We start from the raw sequence: 19,029 nt of genomic DNA on the forward strand, positions 1-19,029 counted from the left end.
GTAGTTCACATCACCATGTCAATGGATTTCACAGCTTTCCGGCACCCAAGGCCCCCCCAATAATATGAGCCGAGCCCCGAGTACGGGTAGCGTTCATCATGCACCTATTGTCGATGGAAGACAAGGAAATTATAACCAATTTTATAATTCCCCTTTTCGGGCTTGATATTAATTTTGAATCTTATTCAAAATGAGGGTTTTTAGTTTTGAAAGGTCTCATCATTAATTTTATTTTAAAAGCTCGCCATGTTTGATCGTATGTTTGCCGGATTCATGCAACTTTGCTATTATCATAATAATAACGCACATACTCATTATTTATAACATATCATGCATATATTATAAATAGAAAACAATACAAGGATGATCAATTGCCCCAACTCTAATGGCCCGTGTGAGCCAAACACGGGCCTAGGTCCAATCCTAGGGTAAATGCACGGGATGCAATGCAACTAAATTATTACATTAGCATCCAATATTACATGTCTTCGATCTTCATAATCACCAAGGCCACCATCTTCCAATCTTGATCTTCACCTATTCTAATATTTACAATTAAATATCCATGGCACATAGGGATACATCTCATGGGGGGTGGGAACGGGCCATAAACCAAGCCCACTTGAAATTGATAATTATTACAATCATACAACACAAATATCCTAGCATACACCTAGCAAATTGGGCTTGGGCTTTTGATCATCCTTCATGCATAATATCACATATCATACACCATCAATTAATTATCACTATAATTAATTGATCCAATATTATATATCTTGATCCAATCACTAACCACCACAATTATAAATTAAATTAACAAAGTATACAAACACCTTTGTCTACTTTCAAATTAATTTATTTATAATCGAATTTCTTGTAAATCACAATTTACTATAAATAATTAAAGTCCAACTTCAATTATTTATTTTATGAGAAAATATGTGCAACAATTTGTAAATTTAAACTTAAGGGCCCAAAAACCATTTTACACCTAAAATATTTTGGCCCATTTAAATTTCACAAATTATGTTGGTCATCCAATGGCCCAACATCTCAAGGCCCATGACACTAAGATTCACCAAAACACTTTTGGAAACTCTAGTCGTCATCGCCGTCGCCGGAGCTCCGTCGCCGGATTCCGGCTACCAAAAAATATTTTATTTTTTTTATTTTAAAATCTGGAATTTTTCCGGGCTGCCCCATTCGCTGCCCGAAATTCTCGGGCAGCCCGAGATATGTTGATGCCCGAAATTTTTTTTTTTTTTTTTTGTAAAATTTTCGGCCTTGATGTATATCATGCAAAAATATTTCTCAAGCGGTTAGAAATCGATCTCAACATAATATTACGTAAATATTACACAAAAACCGTAACCATAGCTCGGATACCACTTGAAAGCGGACCGCTTACGGTGGCCGGAAGCGCAACGGAAGTCAAAAATTTTAAAATTTAGCATGAATTTTCGGCCACCCTAGGTTATGTGCAATATTTATGAAATAACACCATACATAGGATGTTAGAAAGATTACCTATCAACCTCTTGAGGTTGATGTATGGCACCAACTTTGTTGTAAACAACAAAGCTCTTCAAAGGATGAAAAAATCTACAAGCTCCTCCTCCTTTGCATCAAAATAAGGCCTACCACCAACTAGGTAAATCCCCTCTTAATTTGCACTAGAAAATTAAGAGGATTTTTCAAAGAGAAGACTTTTATTCTCCAACACTTGAAGAGCAAAAGAGAGAAGAAAATTGAGAGAAAATGTGTGTGAAAATTTCGGCCAACATGTAAGAATGAGAGAGTGAAGTTGGGTCTTGGGGTTGCAAAAAGCTAGATTCAAAATTGCATGCCATGCATTATTTTAATCAAAAGTATTCAAAACCCCTTCACCTCCCAAGCATGCAAACCCTAGTGGGCTTGCAACTTTTGCAAGGCCCATGGACTTTATAATTGTCTCAAACATTTTGAGCCCAACTAGACTTTACTTGATTTTACTCAAGCCCACTAGTTAAATAATTATTTCCAATTGGGCTCTACAAGGCCCATTGTTATTTAATTAATCCAACAATTGAATTAATTAAAAATTATTTGGACTTTACTAGGCCCACTAGTGTTAAATTAATTCAACACTTGAATTAATTTAATTTAGTCCATAATAATAATGTTTATGAAAATCACAATTTTCAAATACATTATTCACTTGGCCAAATTTTAATCTTGGAACACTTCCATAAATTAAAATATATATTTCTCTCATAGAAGTCATACTTCTATTTTTCTTTACACTTATAAACTCATTTATAAGTCGTTCAACACATTGAACTATTTTCTCCTTTATAGAAGTCATACTTCTAATTTTCCTTACGCTTATAAACTCCTTTATAAGCCGTTCAACACATTGAACTATTTTTACTTCTCATCGGGATTTACAAAGCTAGCACTTGTGTGGCCCTCAATGGTTCATTGATACAACTAGCCGTGGGTTCACATCTCCATGTGATTCGGACTAAACATGTCCTTATATGAGCATACCCCAATTGCTCCATTCTTACTTATCAACTCCTTGATAGTAAGAACGTCAGAACTCAAGTCTGATAGTACCCAACCAATCACGTTAAACGCCTAGCAGCATCGCTTACGTGATTCCCTAGGTATCAAATGATAGTGCCTGCAAGAACCATTCAATTATAGTTAGCGTACAGTACGGTCCCTTCAACTCATATATCCCGATCGATTCGACAACCATTGGTTTATCGAGAGTTGTCAATGAATCGATACTATGTGTCATGTCGTAGTTGCATCAATGGTGTAATCTATGAAACCCCTTTCATAATTACAACCATACTCTGGCCAGAGATTTCAACCTACATACACATGATAACACATAGGATATCCATACCCGAAGGTAAGCGGTGAATCCCCAACTACAATGCATCGACTCCTATGTGTTTCGACAGAACACCCAACCTTGCCACCTGATGACCCCATGAGAGTCGGTAAACAAGTCAAAGTGTAATTCTAGCACATAGAGTCTCAATGTTGTCCCGGGTCATAAGGACTAATTCTGTACAACCATAAACCAGGACATTTCCACTCGATAAGTGAGAACCACTTGGAAAGTCCTTTTATGGAGGGTTGTTCAGTGCACTCTACAAGGAGCACCTATCTGCATGTTCGGACATCACAATGTCCCCTACCAATGAAACATGGTACTCACATCGCAGATACTAGTCTCTAACTCGAGCGGCCTATATCCTTCTTAGTGGCGGCTGAATCGACTAGGAACCGTTTAGAATATACAGTATTACAAATATGAGTTTCATGATACTCATCATATGAGCATCTCATATTCTTTCTACTATTTGTATATTCAAGGGCTTTATCTATGCAACTAGCATGGGTATACAGATAAAGATTTGCCAAAATAATAATTTCAAATATTATTAAAATAAAGATTGCTTATACATAGAGTTTCATTGTGAACACTCGGCCAACACTTGGCTCGACGGGCACCTACTCTAACACACACTTCTTCAACTTATCATACAGCCTCTTTTCTCTCAACAACTGAAGAACAACTCTGAGGTGTTCTGAGTGAAGCTCTCTGGTCTTGGAATAGATCAAGATGTCGTCGATGAAAACAATGACGAAGCTATCCAAATACGGCTTGAACACACGGTTCATTAGATCCATGAAGACTGGAGGAGCATTGGTCAGGCCAAAAGACATCACAAGAAATTCATAATAACCGTACCTGGTCCGGAACGCTGTCTTAGGGATATCAGACTCCCTAACCTTCAACTGATAATAGCCAGATCGCAGATCAATCTTTGAGAACACTCTAGCCCCTTGCAGTTGATCAAACAAGTCATCTATCCGTGGCAACGGATACTTATTCTTGATAGTCACTTTATTGAGCTCTCTGTAATCAATGCAAAGACGCAACGACCCATCTTTCTTCTTGACGAAAAGAACCGGAGCTCCCCAAGGCGAAGAACGCGGCCGAATGAAACCTTTATCCAAAAGATCCTGCAACTGCGTCTTCAACTCCTTCATCTCTGTAGGGGCCATTCTATACGGAGCCTTGGAAATAGAAACCGTACCTGGAACTAGATCAATCACAAACTCCACATCTCTGTCCGGCGGTAAACCCGGAACATCATCCTCAAAAACATCAGAGAAATCTCTCACAACATCAATATCATCAATATTCAACTTCACAATTTTATCCACATCCACAATAGAAGCCAAGAACCCATCACATCCTCTAAACAACAACTTCTTAGCCTCAAGACACGAAATAAAAGGAAGGACCAGGGAAGTACCTGCACTGGCGAGCAAACCTTCCCTATTGCCATCATCTGCAAATGTCACCGTCTTAGCAACACAATCAATCACTGCACGATAGTTCGATAGCCAATCCATGCCAAGAATAATATCAAATGCAACCATTGGGATAACAATCAAGTCGGCAAAAACCACTCGCTCATCAATTTGAACAGAGCACACATACACAATAGATGTCGGGCACAATACATCTCCCGAAAGCAAAACAACATTGAACTGGAGGGGAAGAACAGAAGGAACTATACCCAAAGATCTCAAAAATAATTCAGACATAAAAGAATGAGTAGCACCTGTATCAATCAACGTCGTAGCTACTCTGCCTGAATTAAAATAGTGCTAGAGATCACAGAAGAATCATGATTTATACCTTCCTTCGTCATGGTAAAGATGCGACCCTGAACCTTCTCTTTACTCGCTCCTCTCGGACAGTCTTTGGCAATATGGCCTGCAGTGCCACAACGATAACAAGTATGAGTGCCAAATCTGCACTCTCCCCGATGATGACGACTGCATTTGGGACACAAAGGCTTCTCGGGATCAGATGGGACTGCCGGTGGTTTAGGACTCGGCTCTATCTTGCCTTTCCCCTTGAAACGATCCTTTCCTCTTTGACTTGAACCCTGGCCTCTCTGAGCAATGGCCTGCTGTCTCGCTTGTCTTTCCCTGGCAATGTCCTTCTCATCTTGTTCAGCCAACAACGCCTTAGACACAATCTCCTTGAATGTCACAGCCTTCGACATGTTGATATCCCTCCGGATCTCTGCTCTAAGGCCTCGAATGAAATGAGCACCTTTGTCCTTGTCGTTGGAAGCAATATACGGGGCAAACAGACAACCCTCCTCGAATTTGAGAATGTACTCATCAACATTCATGCCTCCCTGACGAAGCTCCAAGAACTCAGTCACCTTCCTAGCTCGAAGTGCATCTGGGAAATACTTATTATAGAAAAGATCGGTGAACTCTTGCCACTTCAAAGCCGGTAGATCAACACTAACCTTGGTCGCATTCCACCAAATACGTGCAGCCTTGACTAACATGAACACTGCACAACTGATTCTGTCCTTGTCTTCGTAGTTGAGATGATCAAAGATAGCCTCGAGTGCCTTGATCCACTCTACGGCCACTAACGGATCAGTGCTACCTGCAAATTCTGGCGGATCCATCCTCTTGAAAGCAGTAAAGATGCCATCGGTACCAACTGCTTGAACTACTTGGCCTCTCACTTGACCTCTGCCTTGGCCTGCACCTTGCATACGAAGCAACTGCTGGATCTGCTCACTATGGACCTTGGCTTGCTCTTTCAACAACTTGCCGAACTCATCGACAACTCTAGAGGAAGAACTATCATCACCCTCTACGGCTTTCCTCTTAGGAGGCATACTCTACAACGTGATCACAAAATACAAATCAATAGATAACAATGAATAGATGTAGAAGAAGACATACCCAGACAGTTGAAAGTAGACGAAGTCATATGCATTGGTCCGAAGAACGGTGCTCTGATACCACTAAATGTGACACCTCTGACCCGATTTAAATAAAATACAGCAGAATTTAAAATTTTTACTTGAAGAGAGGAAGGATTCAAAATACATTTCCATAAAATATTTATATCCAAAATAAATACATGATCATTTAAATGAAATAAAAAAAATACAAAATATCATTCCTATGATCATGCTCAAAATGCCAACAAAATATCTTCTTCCTTCCTTCTCTATATGCATATGACTCCGGCCCACAATCAACGTCCTGTCCCGTCGCTCTTATCTGCATCACATGAATAAACTGAAATGAGTATAAAACTCAGCAAGTGGAACTCTTACGTAGCAATAGACATAGCATACTCTGAAAATCATAGCTTTAAAAACATAAATACCATCAACTCTGAAATGTGGATAATAAAGCATAGAATAACAATAAGATGATATTTCTCTTTTCTCTGTATTGGATTGATATCTATATAGTATCTCTGTCTCTGTACCTATATCCTATCGATATAAATCGACAACTCTGAGGGATATAAGCTTATGGTCGTTGATCAACTAATTGCATGCAATCTCTGACTATGTAATCTATCAATCCATAAATCCATTTGAATTCTCTCTTTGACATTAAAACAAACACTTTGTAAACTCTTTACTCTTGTATTCCCTTTTCAATAATTGAGACATAAAATGCCTCCAATATACATAACAAATGTATCAATACATAAACATGAATCAAATGAAGGGAATAACACATTAAAACTATTGAAAAACAATACATATAGTATCATGTGAGCACAAGAATGAAATTCCACTTACAACCACTTGAAACCTTGGTTCTAAACTCTTGGTTGAAATCCTACAACAATAAACCATAAATAACACCATCAACATTTCAATAATCAAAAACCCATGTCAATTAATCCATAAAACCAACACATCCACCAAACCCATATCACATCTCCCCCAAAACCAAGAATAAACAACACAAAAGCTTACCTTAGCTTCCTAGAACCAAGAAGAACTTAGATCTCAACACAACAATCCCCCAAGATCCAAGAATCAAAGGTAGGAAATCAAAGAAAATGAGAAAACCCTAGCTCCAAGGAGAGAAATATCGAAAAAGAGGGGAAAGAAGTGAGGGAAATGAAGCCAACTCATCCAATATATCACTTAAAATCTCGAAACACGCTTTTGCTGTGCGCGATCGCAAGTGCGCTGCTATCCTTACCGCGGGTGCGCTAAGCTCACGGCCTCCCATCCAAAAATCTGGAATTGTCGACCACGGGTGCGGTCCTTAACATACAGCGGGTGCGGTGCCATCACCGCGGGTGCGGTGAAGCTACGGGAACAACAACAAATTCTGAAGCACAAGACCGCGGGTGCGGTGGCTACCATGAGCGCGGGTGCGGTCCCCTCTCGGCCAAGACAAAATCTAATGCAACTAAAATCGAACCGAAACGCTGATACAAAAAAACCACCATCAATGAGCATCAACAAGGCCACAAAAATAAAGATAACCAACCATACTATGACCCATAAACACAACTCTTAACATCTAAATCAAATAACCCAATAACATACGAAACTTAAACCGTACCGTACACCGGGCTAGGCTATTACAAGACTTATCCTCGAGGTAGAGTTCCTCATCTATCTACCTTGACGATTCAGTCCTCTCTTCTTGACCGTATTCGCAGCGGTCAGTCAGCAGATGAGCAATTGGCACAGTGGAAGAAGAGAGATGAAGCCAAGGTCAGTGTCTTGTATACAGTCAGTGACGGTATTGTGAGATACCGAGACAGGATGTGGGTTCCTAGCAGTGGTTCTATCCGAGCAGATATTCTATCAGAGGCCCACATGTCCCCGTACTCTATTCACCCTGGGAGTACGAAGATGTACAAAGATCTGCAGTTGTTGTATTGGTGGCCTGGTATGAAGAAAGACATCAGGCGATTTGTATCTGAGTGTCTGACTTGCCAGTTAGTGAAGGCCGAACATCAGAGACCAGCAGGTTTGCTCAAGCCTCTTCCTATTCCCGAGTGGAAGTGGGAGAACATTACCATGGATTTTGTGACCGGATTGCCGAAGTCAGCCAGGGGATCGAAAGCTATTTGGGTGATTGTAGATCGTCTTACCAAATCAGCGCACTTCTTGCCTATTAAGACGACTTTCACTATGGTTCAGTATGCAGAGTTGTATAACCGGGAGATAGTCCGACTTCATGGTATTCCAGTTTCGATCGTATCTGACTGAAATCCCAGATTTACTTCCTCTTTTTGGAAGAGTTTGCATTCGACTTTGGGTACGAAGTTGCTGTTTAGCACAGCTTTTCATCCGCAGACAGATGGACAGTCAGAGCGAGTTATTCAGATCTTAGAGGATCTTCTCCGTGCTTGCGTCATTGATTTCTCTGGGAGTTGGGAGTCGAACTTGCCATTGGTAGAGTTCACCTATAACAACAGTTTCCAGTCGTCTATAGGTATGGCTCCGTATGAAGCATTGTATGGCCGTAAGTGTAGATCTCCTGTTCATTGGGATGAAGTAGGAGAGATAGCAGAGTTGGGTCCAGAAATTGTTCAGCAGGCTGCAGATGTAGTAGTCAAGATCCGTGATCGGATGAGGACTGCTCAAAGTCGACAGAAAAGCTATGCAGATCAGAGAAGAAGAGACTTAGAGTTCGCAGTGGGCGACCATGTTTTTGTGAAAGCTTATACAAACTTAGTATTATTTCGGCCAAACGAAAGTTTCACTCATGTGTGTGTGTGTGTGTGTGTGTGTGTACACACACACATATATATATACATATATATAACATTATAATCTCTTATTTTATTAGTATATAAATTTCTTTTGAATATTAGATAGTATTTTCTATGATGTTTATGCTTAAACTCCATATGCTTAGTTTTCCAAAACTTCCATGAATGAAAAGAAATTGAATTCACCATATGGCTTGAAGTGCTCGATGTTTAACGAGTATAATAACCATAATGAATCATTTTTTTCTAACATGTGAAATCATTTTGCATTGGTACAAATTCATAAAAATTACAGAAAATAACTTGGAAATAGTCGCAGATTCGATCAAGATTATAACCCTCTGCGATCCACAGCCGCATCTGGGAGGCACCAACTGCCCTTGCGCCGCCACAATGGATCTGTACATCATCGCTATCATCCCTTCGTCGTACTCCTTAATCGGCAATCTTCCGAACCCGCTCCCTATCATCCGCGTGCTAGCGATTCTCAGCATCATATCCACATAAGCGTCTCGCATCCGGAGTATAAATTTCTTAGGCGAGAAGCGGAGTTTCAGCTCCACCGGCGGCCTCAGCTTGATCCTCCAGAATCTCAAGCAGCTGGTAGATCCATCGGCAGCACCAGAACCAAGCTTCAGCACTCGCATTCTCATCTTTCTCTTCCGTCGGGAATGGGAATTCAGCCGCATGTACCCCTTCGTCCGCCAATACCTTCTTCCCCCATAGAGTAAATTTGTCGAAACCCTTTCCATCTCCATATCTTCTGAGTCTTTTTGGGTATACTTTTACTTATAAAAATGTTACAGCTCTAACAATATTAGATCAACGAATTAACATCTTTACACAAACAGGATTCAGGATTACAACAAAGACACTCATGTAGAAATAACCTATGCAGGACGAAACCAAAGTCGGGATTACAACAAAGACACATGTATAGATAACTAATGCCGGATGAACCAAATTCAGGATTACAATAAAGACACATGTTTTCTATTTCATCAAATATTTCAAAATGGATAGTTAGAATGGACTAAATTACAGTTTTTCACATAAACCAAGCTACATTCTTAAATATCTCGAAGAGGGAAGTGAATCATAACCTGAGATGCACCACGTATACCACGACAATTAAGTTTTAATGAAGAAATACTTTTGTAACAAACTCGAACACGCGTTGATGGCAGTGGCACACAACCGAGTGATGCTACAGAACCATTTACTAAAACAACAGCATAAATAGAAAACATGCCAATCTAGTAACATCAATCCAGTCGCCGTAAACTGTCTCCATGTGATTGAAACATATAAACACAGCACGGTGTTATGACTAACTACATAACATTTGAAACTGTGACACATTTACTTAGTTACCAGCTCACATGTGACTGGTTATATTCACAATGAGGATGCCCATAACTCACAAGCGCGAGTAAAAGGAGAATTGTCCATAATTCAATTTTAAGGGGAACAAAATGCAGCAAGCCAGTTAAATGTTGGTTAATAGAATCAGGGAAAAAAGAGTCATATTTTCCTTACCTCTCCAAAGAATCAACACTTGAACTTTGCCTTGATGAGCTTGCCTCAGTTAAGGAAGCAGATTCAATGGTTCTAGGTCTGTAAGCAGGTTATGGACTGTTCACAAATGACAAAAGCATGAAATCAGCTGCTGCCTTAGAAGAATCAACTAAAGAGGACTCCTTAATGCTTCGTAAATGCCTCTCCTGCAGCTCTTTTCTGAATAAAAAAATTGTTGATCTGGAGCGAGAACTACAGTTCTTCTTGTTGCAGAGGGCGTAAAAATTTGAAGTTAAAGTAAACACCAGAAGACAACATAATCAGAGTTTCAATATCAACTGTTTTGAGTGTAAATAAACAATACGACAACACAGACAGGAAATCTCACCACAAATAATATCAAATTAGAGTGTGAATAATTCAAAGGATATTTTTAAAATACTCTCATGCTGCGTGATTACGTGCGAAGCCATGTTTATTCCCACCCTTGTAGCACAAAAAGGACAAATCTGCGAACAGAAATCTGGTCATAATGGAAAACATACAGTTCAAACAAACTTAAGCATAAAAGTAGCCAGCTGCAGAATTAGAAACATTTCCGTGACATTTCGAAAAAAGTCATCACATCTTTGGACTCAAACTTTCATCTGCTGCCCATCAAGCAACATATCAATCAAACTAAACTACCAATCTCTTGAAAATGCAGAAACTATACTCTAACACTAGTAAATATTAAAGGAATGCGTCTCTCCTTTTCTTTAACCTTTTCCCCACCATGCGATTTGTTGCAATCAATTGGAACATAATTAAAAAATACCGCTACATGCCTCCCCCTTGCATCCTCTCTTAACCTATGCTTACACCATAAAATTTGAACAATTTGAATTCAAAACTTCCAAGTTCCGTAAAACAAAAAGGATTTCTGGCTTATTTCATGAATAAACAACTAGCCATTATTATCTATAAAATATTATCAACATCACCGCTTTTAGGCCACTATCCTGTCTTTACTAAATACAACTGAAATAATTCCAACATAAATTCAACAAACAAACCAAAAAAAAACCTTTGAATTACCCCGGGTTTAACCTCAAGACGATGGTCGGCATCAATGTGGCAGCACAATCCGAGGACATCAAAATCCTCGACACAAAATGGGCAAGCCAATTCCTCCGATTTCTCCCCGTTATCGATGTAGTTGACTTCTTCGTCCTCGTACTCCCCCTCCGTTTCCTCTCCCCCCTCATTGTAATCATCTATCAATCAAACAACAATCAAATTAGTAAAATCAAGAAAGACCGAAAAAGATGGACCACATCCGAAATTTATCCACTAACCCGCGCAGCGATTGGAATAAGAGGAACCCCCGAAAAACCGATCGCCCATGGATCAATTTGATAATGTTATTCCGATCAAAACTCTGCAAGAAAAATAAAACAGACCCAAGAAACGATTTTAAACCAAGGGAAAAAAAATAGGGTTTTCGAAGACAGTATTTCGCCCCTTCTCCGTTGATATGCAGAGAGAGAGAGAGGACGGCAGGAGTTGGCCAGTGGAATTTGGAAGTTTTATTATTATATATCTATATCTATACTATTTATTAAGGCTGAGCACCTTATAAAAACTGCCAAAGAGGACACCATCTTTTTTTTCCAGTTTTACCCTTAGAGTTATAGTAATATTACACTTTTGTTTTTTTGTTTTTTTATTTCAACACACACTTTTATTTTTATTTCAATCATTCAAATATCAATTTAGTCCCTCCATAATTTGTCAATTTTCACTTTATTCCATCGATAATGATAAAAAAAATTGTACACACACGCAACGCGTGTGTAGAGTAACTAGTATACTATAATGAATCGTAAAAAAGGAAATATTGGATTGGGTCAATTATTTGGATCCTTCCCAGACTCGGATTCCAGTTAAAAGCGTAAGCCTAATAAAGCACGACCCACCTTGACTTTTTTTTGACAAAAACTTGTGTGAAACGGTCTCACGGATTTTATTTTGTGAGACGGATCTCTTATTTGGGTCATCTATGAAAAAATATTACTTTTTATTTTGAATATAGGTAGGGTTATGTTTCTTTTCTCAAAATGTAATTCACTTGTGGGATCCAACAATTACTGAAATTTTGGGTCTATTTGTTTGCACAAATCCAAAATTGATGGGGTATTGAAAAGAATCACAATTTGGGAACTGTACCAACCTCAGATTCGTAAATGGGGATATCATTTTTGTTTACTATCATGAAGCACGCAGTACTTGCCATCAATTTCTTCCTCTTCTTCTTTGCAACTTCTATTAATTTAGCTTCTCTGTAGTGTAAACATACTAATGAGTGGCCAGCAAACATGAGCATCTCGAGTAATTTTTATATTGTGCCCTGATATATATAGACATCTCTAATTTGCTATTTTATAATAGTGGAGAATATTATAATAAGCTTAGTTTCGTAACATAAATCCAACATTTACACATATATCTTCAATAATTTCAAGTTTAAAAGATATAAAGCAACATAATATAAATCATAGATGATGAACTGATTTAATGTTAAAAACAAACCAGATGAAGATGGGGGCGAGTAGATCTGATCCATTGAATTGAGTATGTCACTTCTACAAATAACTTGTTTGCAACCAGTATCATTCAGCTTTTGAGAAAAAAACAAAAAGTTAAAACCATCAAAAAAATTAAACTTAAACCAACAAATAGAAAATCATAAATAATTTGTTTGTCCATTAGACACTAACCAAGTACTTTTTAAAATTGATTCAATAAATATAGAGATTGTAATAACCATGCCAAAAATGGTTATTTGGGATAGATAAGATAGAGGATGGGAAATAGATAAACATAGATAGAGATAAAAGCATGGATAGAAAACATGGATAGAGATAAATTGAATTTTTTAGCATCCCCCAAATTCTAACATTGAAACATATATCATGTATTTAACGATTATTGTAAATATTTGTACATAATGTATTTAAAAAAATTTACAATAAAGAGAGTTTACTTACTTTCACTTTGTCATTCTCTATTAGGCAGCAATACCTCCTTGAAAACCACGTTTCTTGTGAATACACCACTTTGACGCTCTAAATTCCAGTCTTTTACCAAAATTTTTGTAGAATCTTGTGAGACTCCTCTCGAAAGTGCCACATATAGTTGACCGTGGCTGAACACATGGTTACGCAAAAATATGCCAATATTTGGGATTGTTTGACCTTGTGCTTTGTTTATTATCAAAGCAAAACTAAGCCTTATGGGAAACTGTCGACGTGTCAACTCAAATGGTAATCCAGAATTATCTTCACTTTTCAAGGGCATTCTATGTAGAAAGAATCTGGTACCCTTGTGAGGACCTGTTATGATCTCAGCATCTATAAAATTCCTACCAAGAACGCGACATATTAATCTTGTTCCATTGCATAGACCAAGTTCAGGCGCAACATTTCACAAGAGCATGACCGGACTTCCTATTTTCAATTTGATTTTATGCGGTGGCAAACCACTTGGATTAAGGGAATTCAAAAATTCTTCTTGAAAAAGGTTGTGATTGTCGTCTTCTACACTATCCCAGGAGGTATATTCTTTTTCCTCTCCAGGAAACTTGAGAATCAGCATTTGATTAATATTGTCCACATCAACATTTTTTGGTGTGATGATTGCTCTATCAACCATATAGTTTTCATCGTTAACATGATTTAGCATATTAGGAAAATCAGAAGCCCGTTGCCTTCCCCGTGTGTCCTAAATGCAACCGTCAACACCCGGGACAGTGCTTGTATGGATCAGGAAAGTGCTTCAAGTGTGGAGCTACGGATCACATGCTGAAGGAGTGCCCGCAGTGGAAGCAGCCGACTCAAGGGAGAGTTTTCGCCATGCATGCTCAGGAGGCGAACCCAGACACTACACTACTGACCGGTAAACTTTCCTACCAACGTTCCGTAATAGTTTGCCTTGCATGTGGATTTTTGCTTGAGATTATTAGTGTGCTAGTATTATTTTTGAGTAACTTGAGATATTGGGCTCTTCTATGCTTAAGGCTTATGTTAGTAATTTTGAGGATATAAGTTCGTTTTGTGTTGTGCTAACGCATCTCAGGAAACATTTTTATTAAGAGACTATCCACAACCGCATTGATAGACTCAGGAGCCACTCACTCCTTTATATCGGAAACGTTTGCTAATCATTTGGATCTCAAGTCCATTGGCCTAGACGTGAATTTCTCAGTAACAGTCCCATTAGGGGAAGAGCTGTTGACTACCAGTGTGATCAGAGATATTGATCTAGAACTGCATGGCCACCTAGTATACGCAGATTTAATCCTATTGTCGATGCCAGAATTCGACATCATATTGGGAATGGACTGGCTGACTAAGAACAGAGTTCTTATCGACTTCCAGAAGAGATCAGTGTTAGTCAGACCATTGGGCATGGAGCAGTTTCTCTTCGAGCCAACTAGATGGAGGAGTTTTCCCCGCATGATTTCGTGCATGCAGGCGAGGAGATTTATTTCCAAGGGGTGTCAGGCTTTCTTGGCCAGTGTTATTTCAGCGCCTGACGTGCCCACTCTTTCGATATCAGAAGTGCCAGTAGTCAGAGATTTCTCAGACGTCTTTCCTGATGACGTCACAGGTCTTCCACCCGATAGAGAGGTGGAGTTTTCCATTGATCTCATGCCAGGTACAGTGCTAGTCTCTAAGGCACCGTACCGACTAGCTCCAGCCGAGATGTTAGAGCTCAAGCAGCAGATTCAGGAGCTCTTGGACAAGGAATTCATTCGCCCTAGTTTCTCACCGTGGGGCACACCAGTGCTTTTCGTGAAGAAGAAGGACGGGAGCATGAGACTGTGCATCGATTACCGTGAGCTGAACAAGGTAACGATCAAGAATAAATACCCACTTCCTAGAATCAAAGACTTGTTTGATCAATTGCAGGGAGCCGCAGTGTTCTCTAAGATAGATCTTCGATCAGGGTATCACCAGCTGAAAGTGAAGGACGCAGACGTTTACAAAAAGGCCTTCAGAACCAGATATGGGCACTACGAGTTCTTAGTAATGCCATGTGGATTGACGAATGCTCCAGCAACTTTCATGGACCTCATGAACCGAGTATTTCAGCCCTAACTTGATCAGTTCGTCATCGTGTTCATTGACGACATCCTTATATACTCAAAGAGCCATGAGGAGCATGACCAACATTTGAGGACAGTTTTACAGGTTTTGCAAAGTCGCAAGTTATTTGCGAAATTCAGTAAGTGCGAATTTTGGTTGTAGAAAGTAGCATTCTTGGGGCATATAGTGTCTAGCAGCGGGATTGAAGTGGATCCAGCCAAGGTAGCAGCCGTTAAGGAATGGGTAGAGCCAAAGAATGCATCAGAGATCCGCAGCTTTTTGGGTTTAACAGGCTACTACCGTAAGTTTATTAAGGGATTTTCGTCCATAGCAATGCCACTCACTTCACTAACCAATAAGAATGCTAAGTTTGTGTGGAGTGAGGGATTCTATAAGAGCTTCGACACGTTGAAGCAGGCTCTTATTTCTGCGCCGGTGCTAGCCATGCCAACAGGGCAAGGTGAATTTGTACTCTACACCGATGCATCTAAGCTCGGGTTGGGCGCAGTATTGATGCAGCAGGGTCGGGTCATAGCTTATGCTTCCAGGCAGTTGAAGGTGCACGAGAAGAATTACCCGACGCATGACCTTGAGTTAGCCGCCGTTGTCTTTGCATTGAAGATTTGGAGACATTACTTATACGGCAAGAAGTGTCAGATTTTCACCGATCACAAAAGTCTCAAATACTTCTTCACGCAGAAAGAACTGAATATGAGACAAAGACGGTGGTTAGAACTTGTGAAAGATTACGACTGCGAAATTAGCTACCATCCGGGAAAGGCTAATGTTGTCGCAGACGCTTTGAGCAGAAAAGTGGCAGTTGTTGCTCAGTTGACAGCTCAGAGACCACTCCAGTCGGAGATTCAGAGATTTGGTCTAGAGATTTATCCTGAGGGCAGAGCCCCTAGACTGTCTAATCTGATAGTCAAAAATGATTTGCTAGACCGCATCAGAGCAGGACATTCTTCAGATGAACATTTACAGAAATGGAGGCTGAAAGATGAAGCCAAGGGCAATGTTCTTTACACAGTGACAGACGGCATTGTGAGATACAGAGGTAGAATGTGGGTGCCTAGTGGTGAATCGATCAGACATGATATCTTGACAGAGGCACACACATCTCCGTATTCTATCCATCCGGGAGGTACCAAGATGTATAAGGACCTCCAGATATTGTATTGGCGGCCAGGGATGAAGCGAGACATCCGTAGATTTGTATCAGAATGTCTCATTTGCCAGCAAGTAAAAGCTGAACATCAGAGGCCAGCAAGATTGGTTAAGCTACTTCCCATTCCCCAGTGGAAGTGGGAGAACATTACTATGGATTTTGTGGTTGGATTACCGAGGTCAGTCAGAGGATCGAACTCCATTTGGGTTATAGTAGACAGACTCACTAAGTCAGCACATTTGTTGCCCAACTTCCACCTTGACGTCCCGAATGTAGGGAAATTTGCAAAATCTTCGTACTCCGTTCGGTATAAGATACAATCATTAGGACAAGCATGAATTTTCACATAGTCATAATGTGCGTAAGCGTTTCTTTGCATCATACAAAGATGAAGGCAATTCATTGTGATCTGGAAGCATTTCTCCAAACAAAATAAGTAGATCACTGAAACTTTTATCATTCCAACTATATTTTGCCTTCAAGTTAAATAATTTAACAACTGCAGATAACTTTGTGAATTTATCACATCCAGGATATAAAGGTTTATCTGCATCTTCAAGTAGCTTATTGAATTGGGTTGGATTCTCAGCATAACTTTCATATACACAATGCACCATATCTATAGGTTCCTCACAAAATGATTTGAGTTCATCTTGTCCTACTCGATCATTATCATTCATTGAGTTCCCTTTCGTAGATCTTTCCCCATGCCATATCCATGTATGATATGTCAAATCCATACCATTACAAAACAAATGTGCCCTGATAGTTTCAACATTTTTCTTCCTGAGATTACCAAAATATGCACATGGACAAGGTATTTCATCATAATGGGAAGCATTTTTTAGTGCAAACTGCAAGAAAGACTCTACTCTAACATCAAATTCATGTGATAGCCTATCTTTTGACATCCATTCTTTGTCCATGGTTGGTACAACTACTTAGCTAACAATGAGCCCAAACCCTTCAAAACAATTTTAAATAATATAAAAAAATCTTTTATTGATAGCCTATCTTTTTAATATATATACACACACACATGTATACATAAATAGAATTCATGTAGTTACTCCTTACCCAACGTAGGCTAGTAAGACTCCTGCAAACTTCCCAGATCAGCATACACCTAAAGGCGCAGGAGGTAGTTCACATTCCTGCAAGACCTGCAACAGGTACATTTTCTCGCAATTGTAAAACATTCTATGCATCGAATCTACATTACACAAAATAACCAAATTAATCATTTCTACTTCAGATACAAATCATTTTTTTTAATGACAAGAAACAACCACAAATAAAATAAGGTGCACCGATGACAACATTTGTACTAACTTTACTTTAAGAAGTAAAAGGAAAATCACACATAGGTTCCCAACCATTCAAAACTTTCAAGGAGGAACATAATTGATAATAAAATCAAGCATCAAGACTGAATTACCTCATGGAAGTCCTTGAATTCCCTAGAATCCCCAAATGGATAGGAACCAACAAGCATTACATATAATGTCACTCCGCTCATGTCGGCACCTAGACTAGACTAGACTACATTATTGACGTGACCATTCGGCCAACAAATGACATTTAATTCATTTACTTTTTTCAACTTTGAGCTCCTCGAACCCTTCTTTTCTTTTAGGATTAATTTATTAATTACTTTAGTTCGTTTTTATTTTTACATAAGTTCGTTTAATTGGAGAAGTAAACATACTACTAAAATATTTTTGTTAAAAAATATATTGTCTAATTACATGAACTCCAACTAATATCTGAGATTTGGATCAGGTATTGATGGAACGAGAGGTTCAATACTCTCATGGGCAGAAGATATAAAATAGCTTTTGGAATCGTTGAAGCACTAAATTACTTGCACAACGAATTTCAAAGTCCCGTTATTCACAGAGATGTTAAATCATCAAATATTCTTCCAACCGAAGAATTAGAACCACGGGTACTCCTTCATAACTTGGTGTAGAAAACTTTTCATTTTTACAAGTAATTAAAAAGTTAATTAGTGCCAATGAGATTTCTTACTGAAATTTTTATACCGGCATAACTTGGTGTAGATGTCTTTCTGAAATTTGATCTGTTTTTAAGTTTTTCTGAGCAATAGACTAAACTGCTTTTTCGCTTTTAGGCAAAACCCAAACTAGAAAATGGAGATTTCAACTGCATATTGGACCCAAATATGGATGGCAATATCAATGAGATTGAAATGCAAAGAATGGCTCTGGCAGCAACCTTATGCCTAACTCAAGAAGCACAATTTTATTCAGAAAACTGAACTTTTATTCAGAAAATCAATATGAACGGGCTAAAACTTTATGAATCAAAATATATTTGTATTTACTGTGAATGTATATACAATAACACAATTTAACGAAAAAAATTGATATTTTAAGCAACTATGTTAATCCTGGGAGAAGAGCAAAGACGTGTGAGAAAGCTCATACAATGTACAAAATTCATACGCTTCAGGAAGAGCATAATACCGATAAAATAAAAATTTAAAAAGCAAACTCATAACATAAATTCACACTCTTCGCCATGTTCTTATCCAATGCCAGATCCAGAAGCTACTTAAAACTAATATAATACATCTCAAACAACCTCAAATGACC

General features: G+C 38.8%; 3 protein-coding genes across 6 annotated transcripts in view; all 3 read right to left on the bottom strand.

Moving 5' to 3' along the window:
- The window catches only part of LOC140823018 (methionine S-methyltransferase-like), a 156,420-nt gene that overhangs the window by 68,426 nt on the left and 68,965 nt on the right, over positions 1 to 19,029 (bottom strand). For 2 of the 3 annotated variants that reach the window (XR_012116099.1, XR_012116098.1), the window contains exons 3-4: positions 12,686 to 12,773; positions 12,267 to 12,435 (exon numbers count right to left, since the gene is read on the bottom strand). The gene's annotated coding sequence lies outside the window, so the exon portion shown is untranslated. Of the gene's footprint in view, positions 1 to 12,266; positions 12,436 to 12,685; positions 12,774 to 19,029 lie in introns of those variants that run through there. The other variant, XR_012116100.1, reaches the window with a different exon arrangement.
- LOC140823016 (protein DEHYDRATION-INDUCED 19 homolog 4-like) lies at positions 8,787 to 11,684 on the bottom strand. 2 transcript variants are annotated; one of them, XR_012116097.1, is made up of 5 exons: positions 11,452 to 11,684; positions 11,192 to 11,370; positions 10,546 to 10,623; positions 10,136 to 10,392; positions 8,787 to 9,404 (listed from the first exon to the last, which is right to left on the bottom strand). XR_012116097.1 is itself a non-coding variant. In XM_073184065.1 (4 exons), the coding sequence occupies exons 1-4, from the start codon at positions 11,498 to 11,500 to the stop codon at positions 10,225 to 10,227; spliced, it is 474 nt and encodes a 157-aa protein (XP_073040166.1). In that variant the 5' UTR covers positions 11,501 to 11,684; the 3' UTR covers positions 8,787 to 10,224. The 2 variants fall into 2 exon arrangements, 1 of the variants encoding a protein (XP_073040166.1); XM_073184065.1 differs by having other exon boundaries at positions 8,787 to 10,392.
- On the bottom strand, positions 13,154 to 13,837 carry LOC140824191 (uncharacterized). Its single transcript, XM_073185787.1, has 2 exons — positions 13,636 to 13,837; positions 13,154 to 13,488 (listed from the first exon to the last, which is right to left on the bottom strand). The coding sequence occupies exons 1-2, from the start codon at positions 13,835 to 13,837 to the stop codon at positions 13,154 to 13,156; spliced, it is 537 nt and encodes a 178-aa protein (XP_073041888.1).

Source organism: Primulina eburnea, chromosome 2 (genome assembly GCF_022965805.1).
Source record: "Primulina eburnea isolate SZY01 chromosome 2, ASM2296580v1, whole genome shotgun sequence".
NCBI lineage: Eukaryota > Viridiplantae > Streptophyta > Magnoliopsida > Lamiales > Gesneriaceae > Primulina > Primulina eburnea.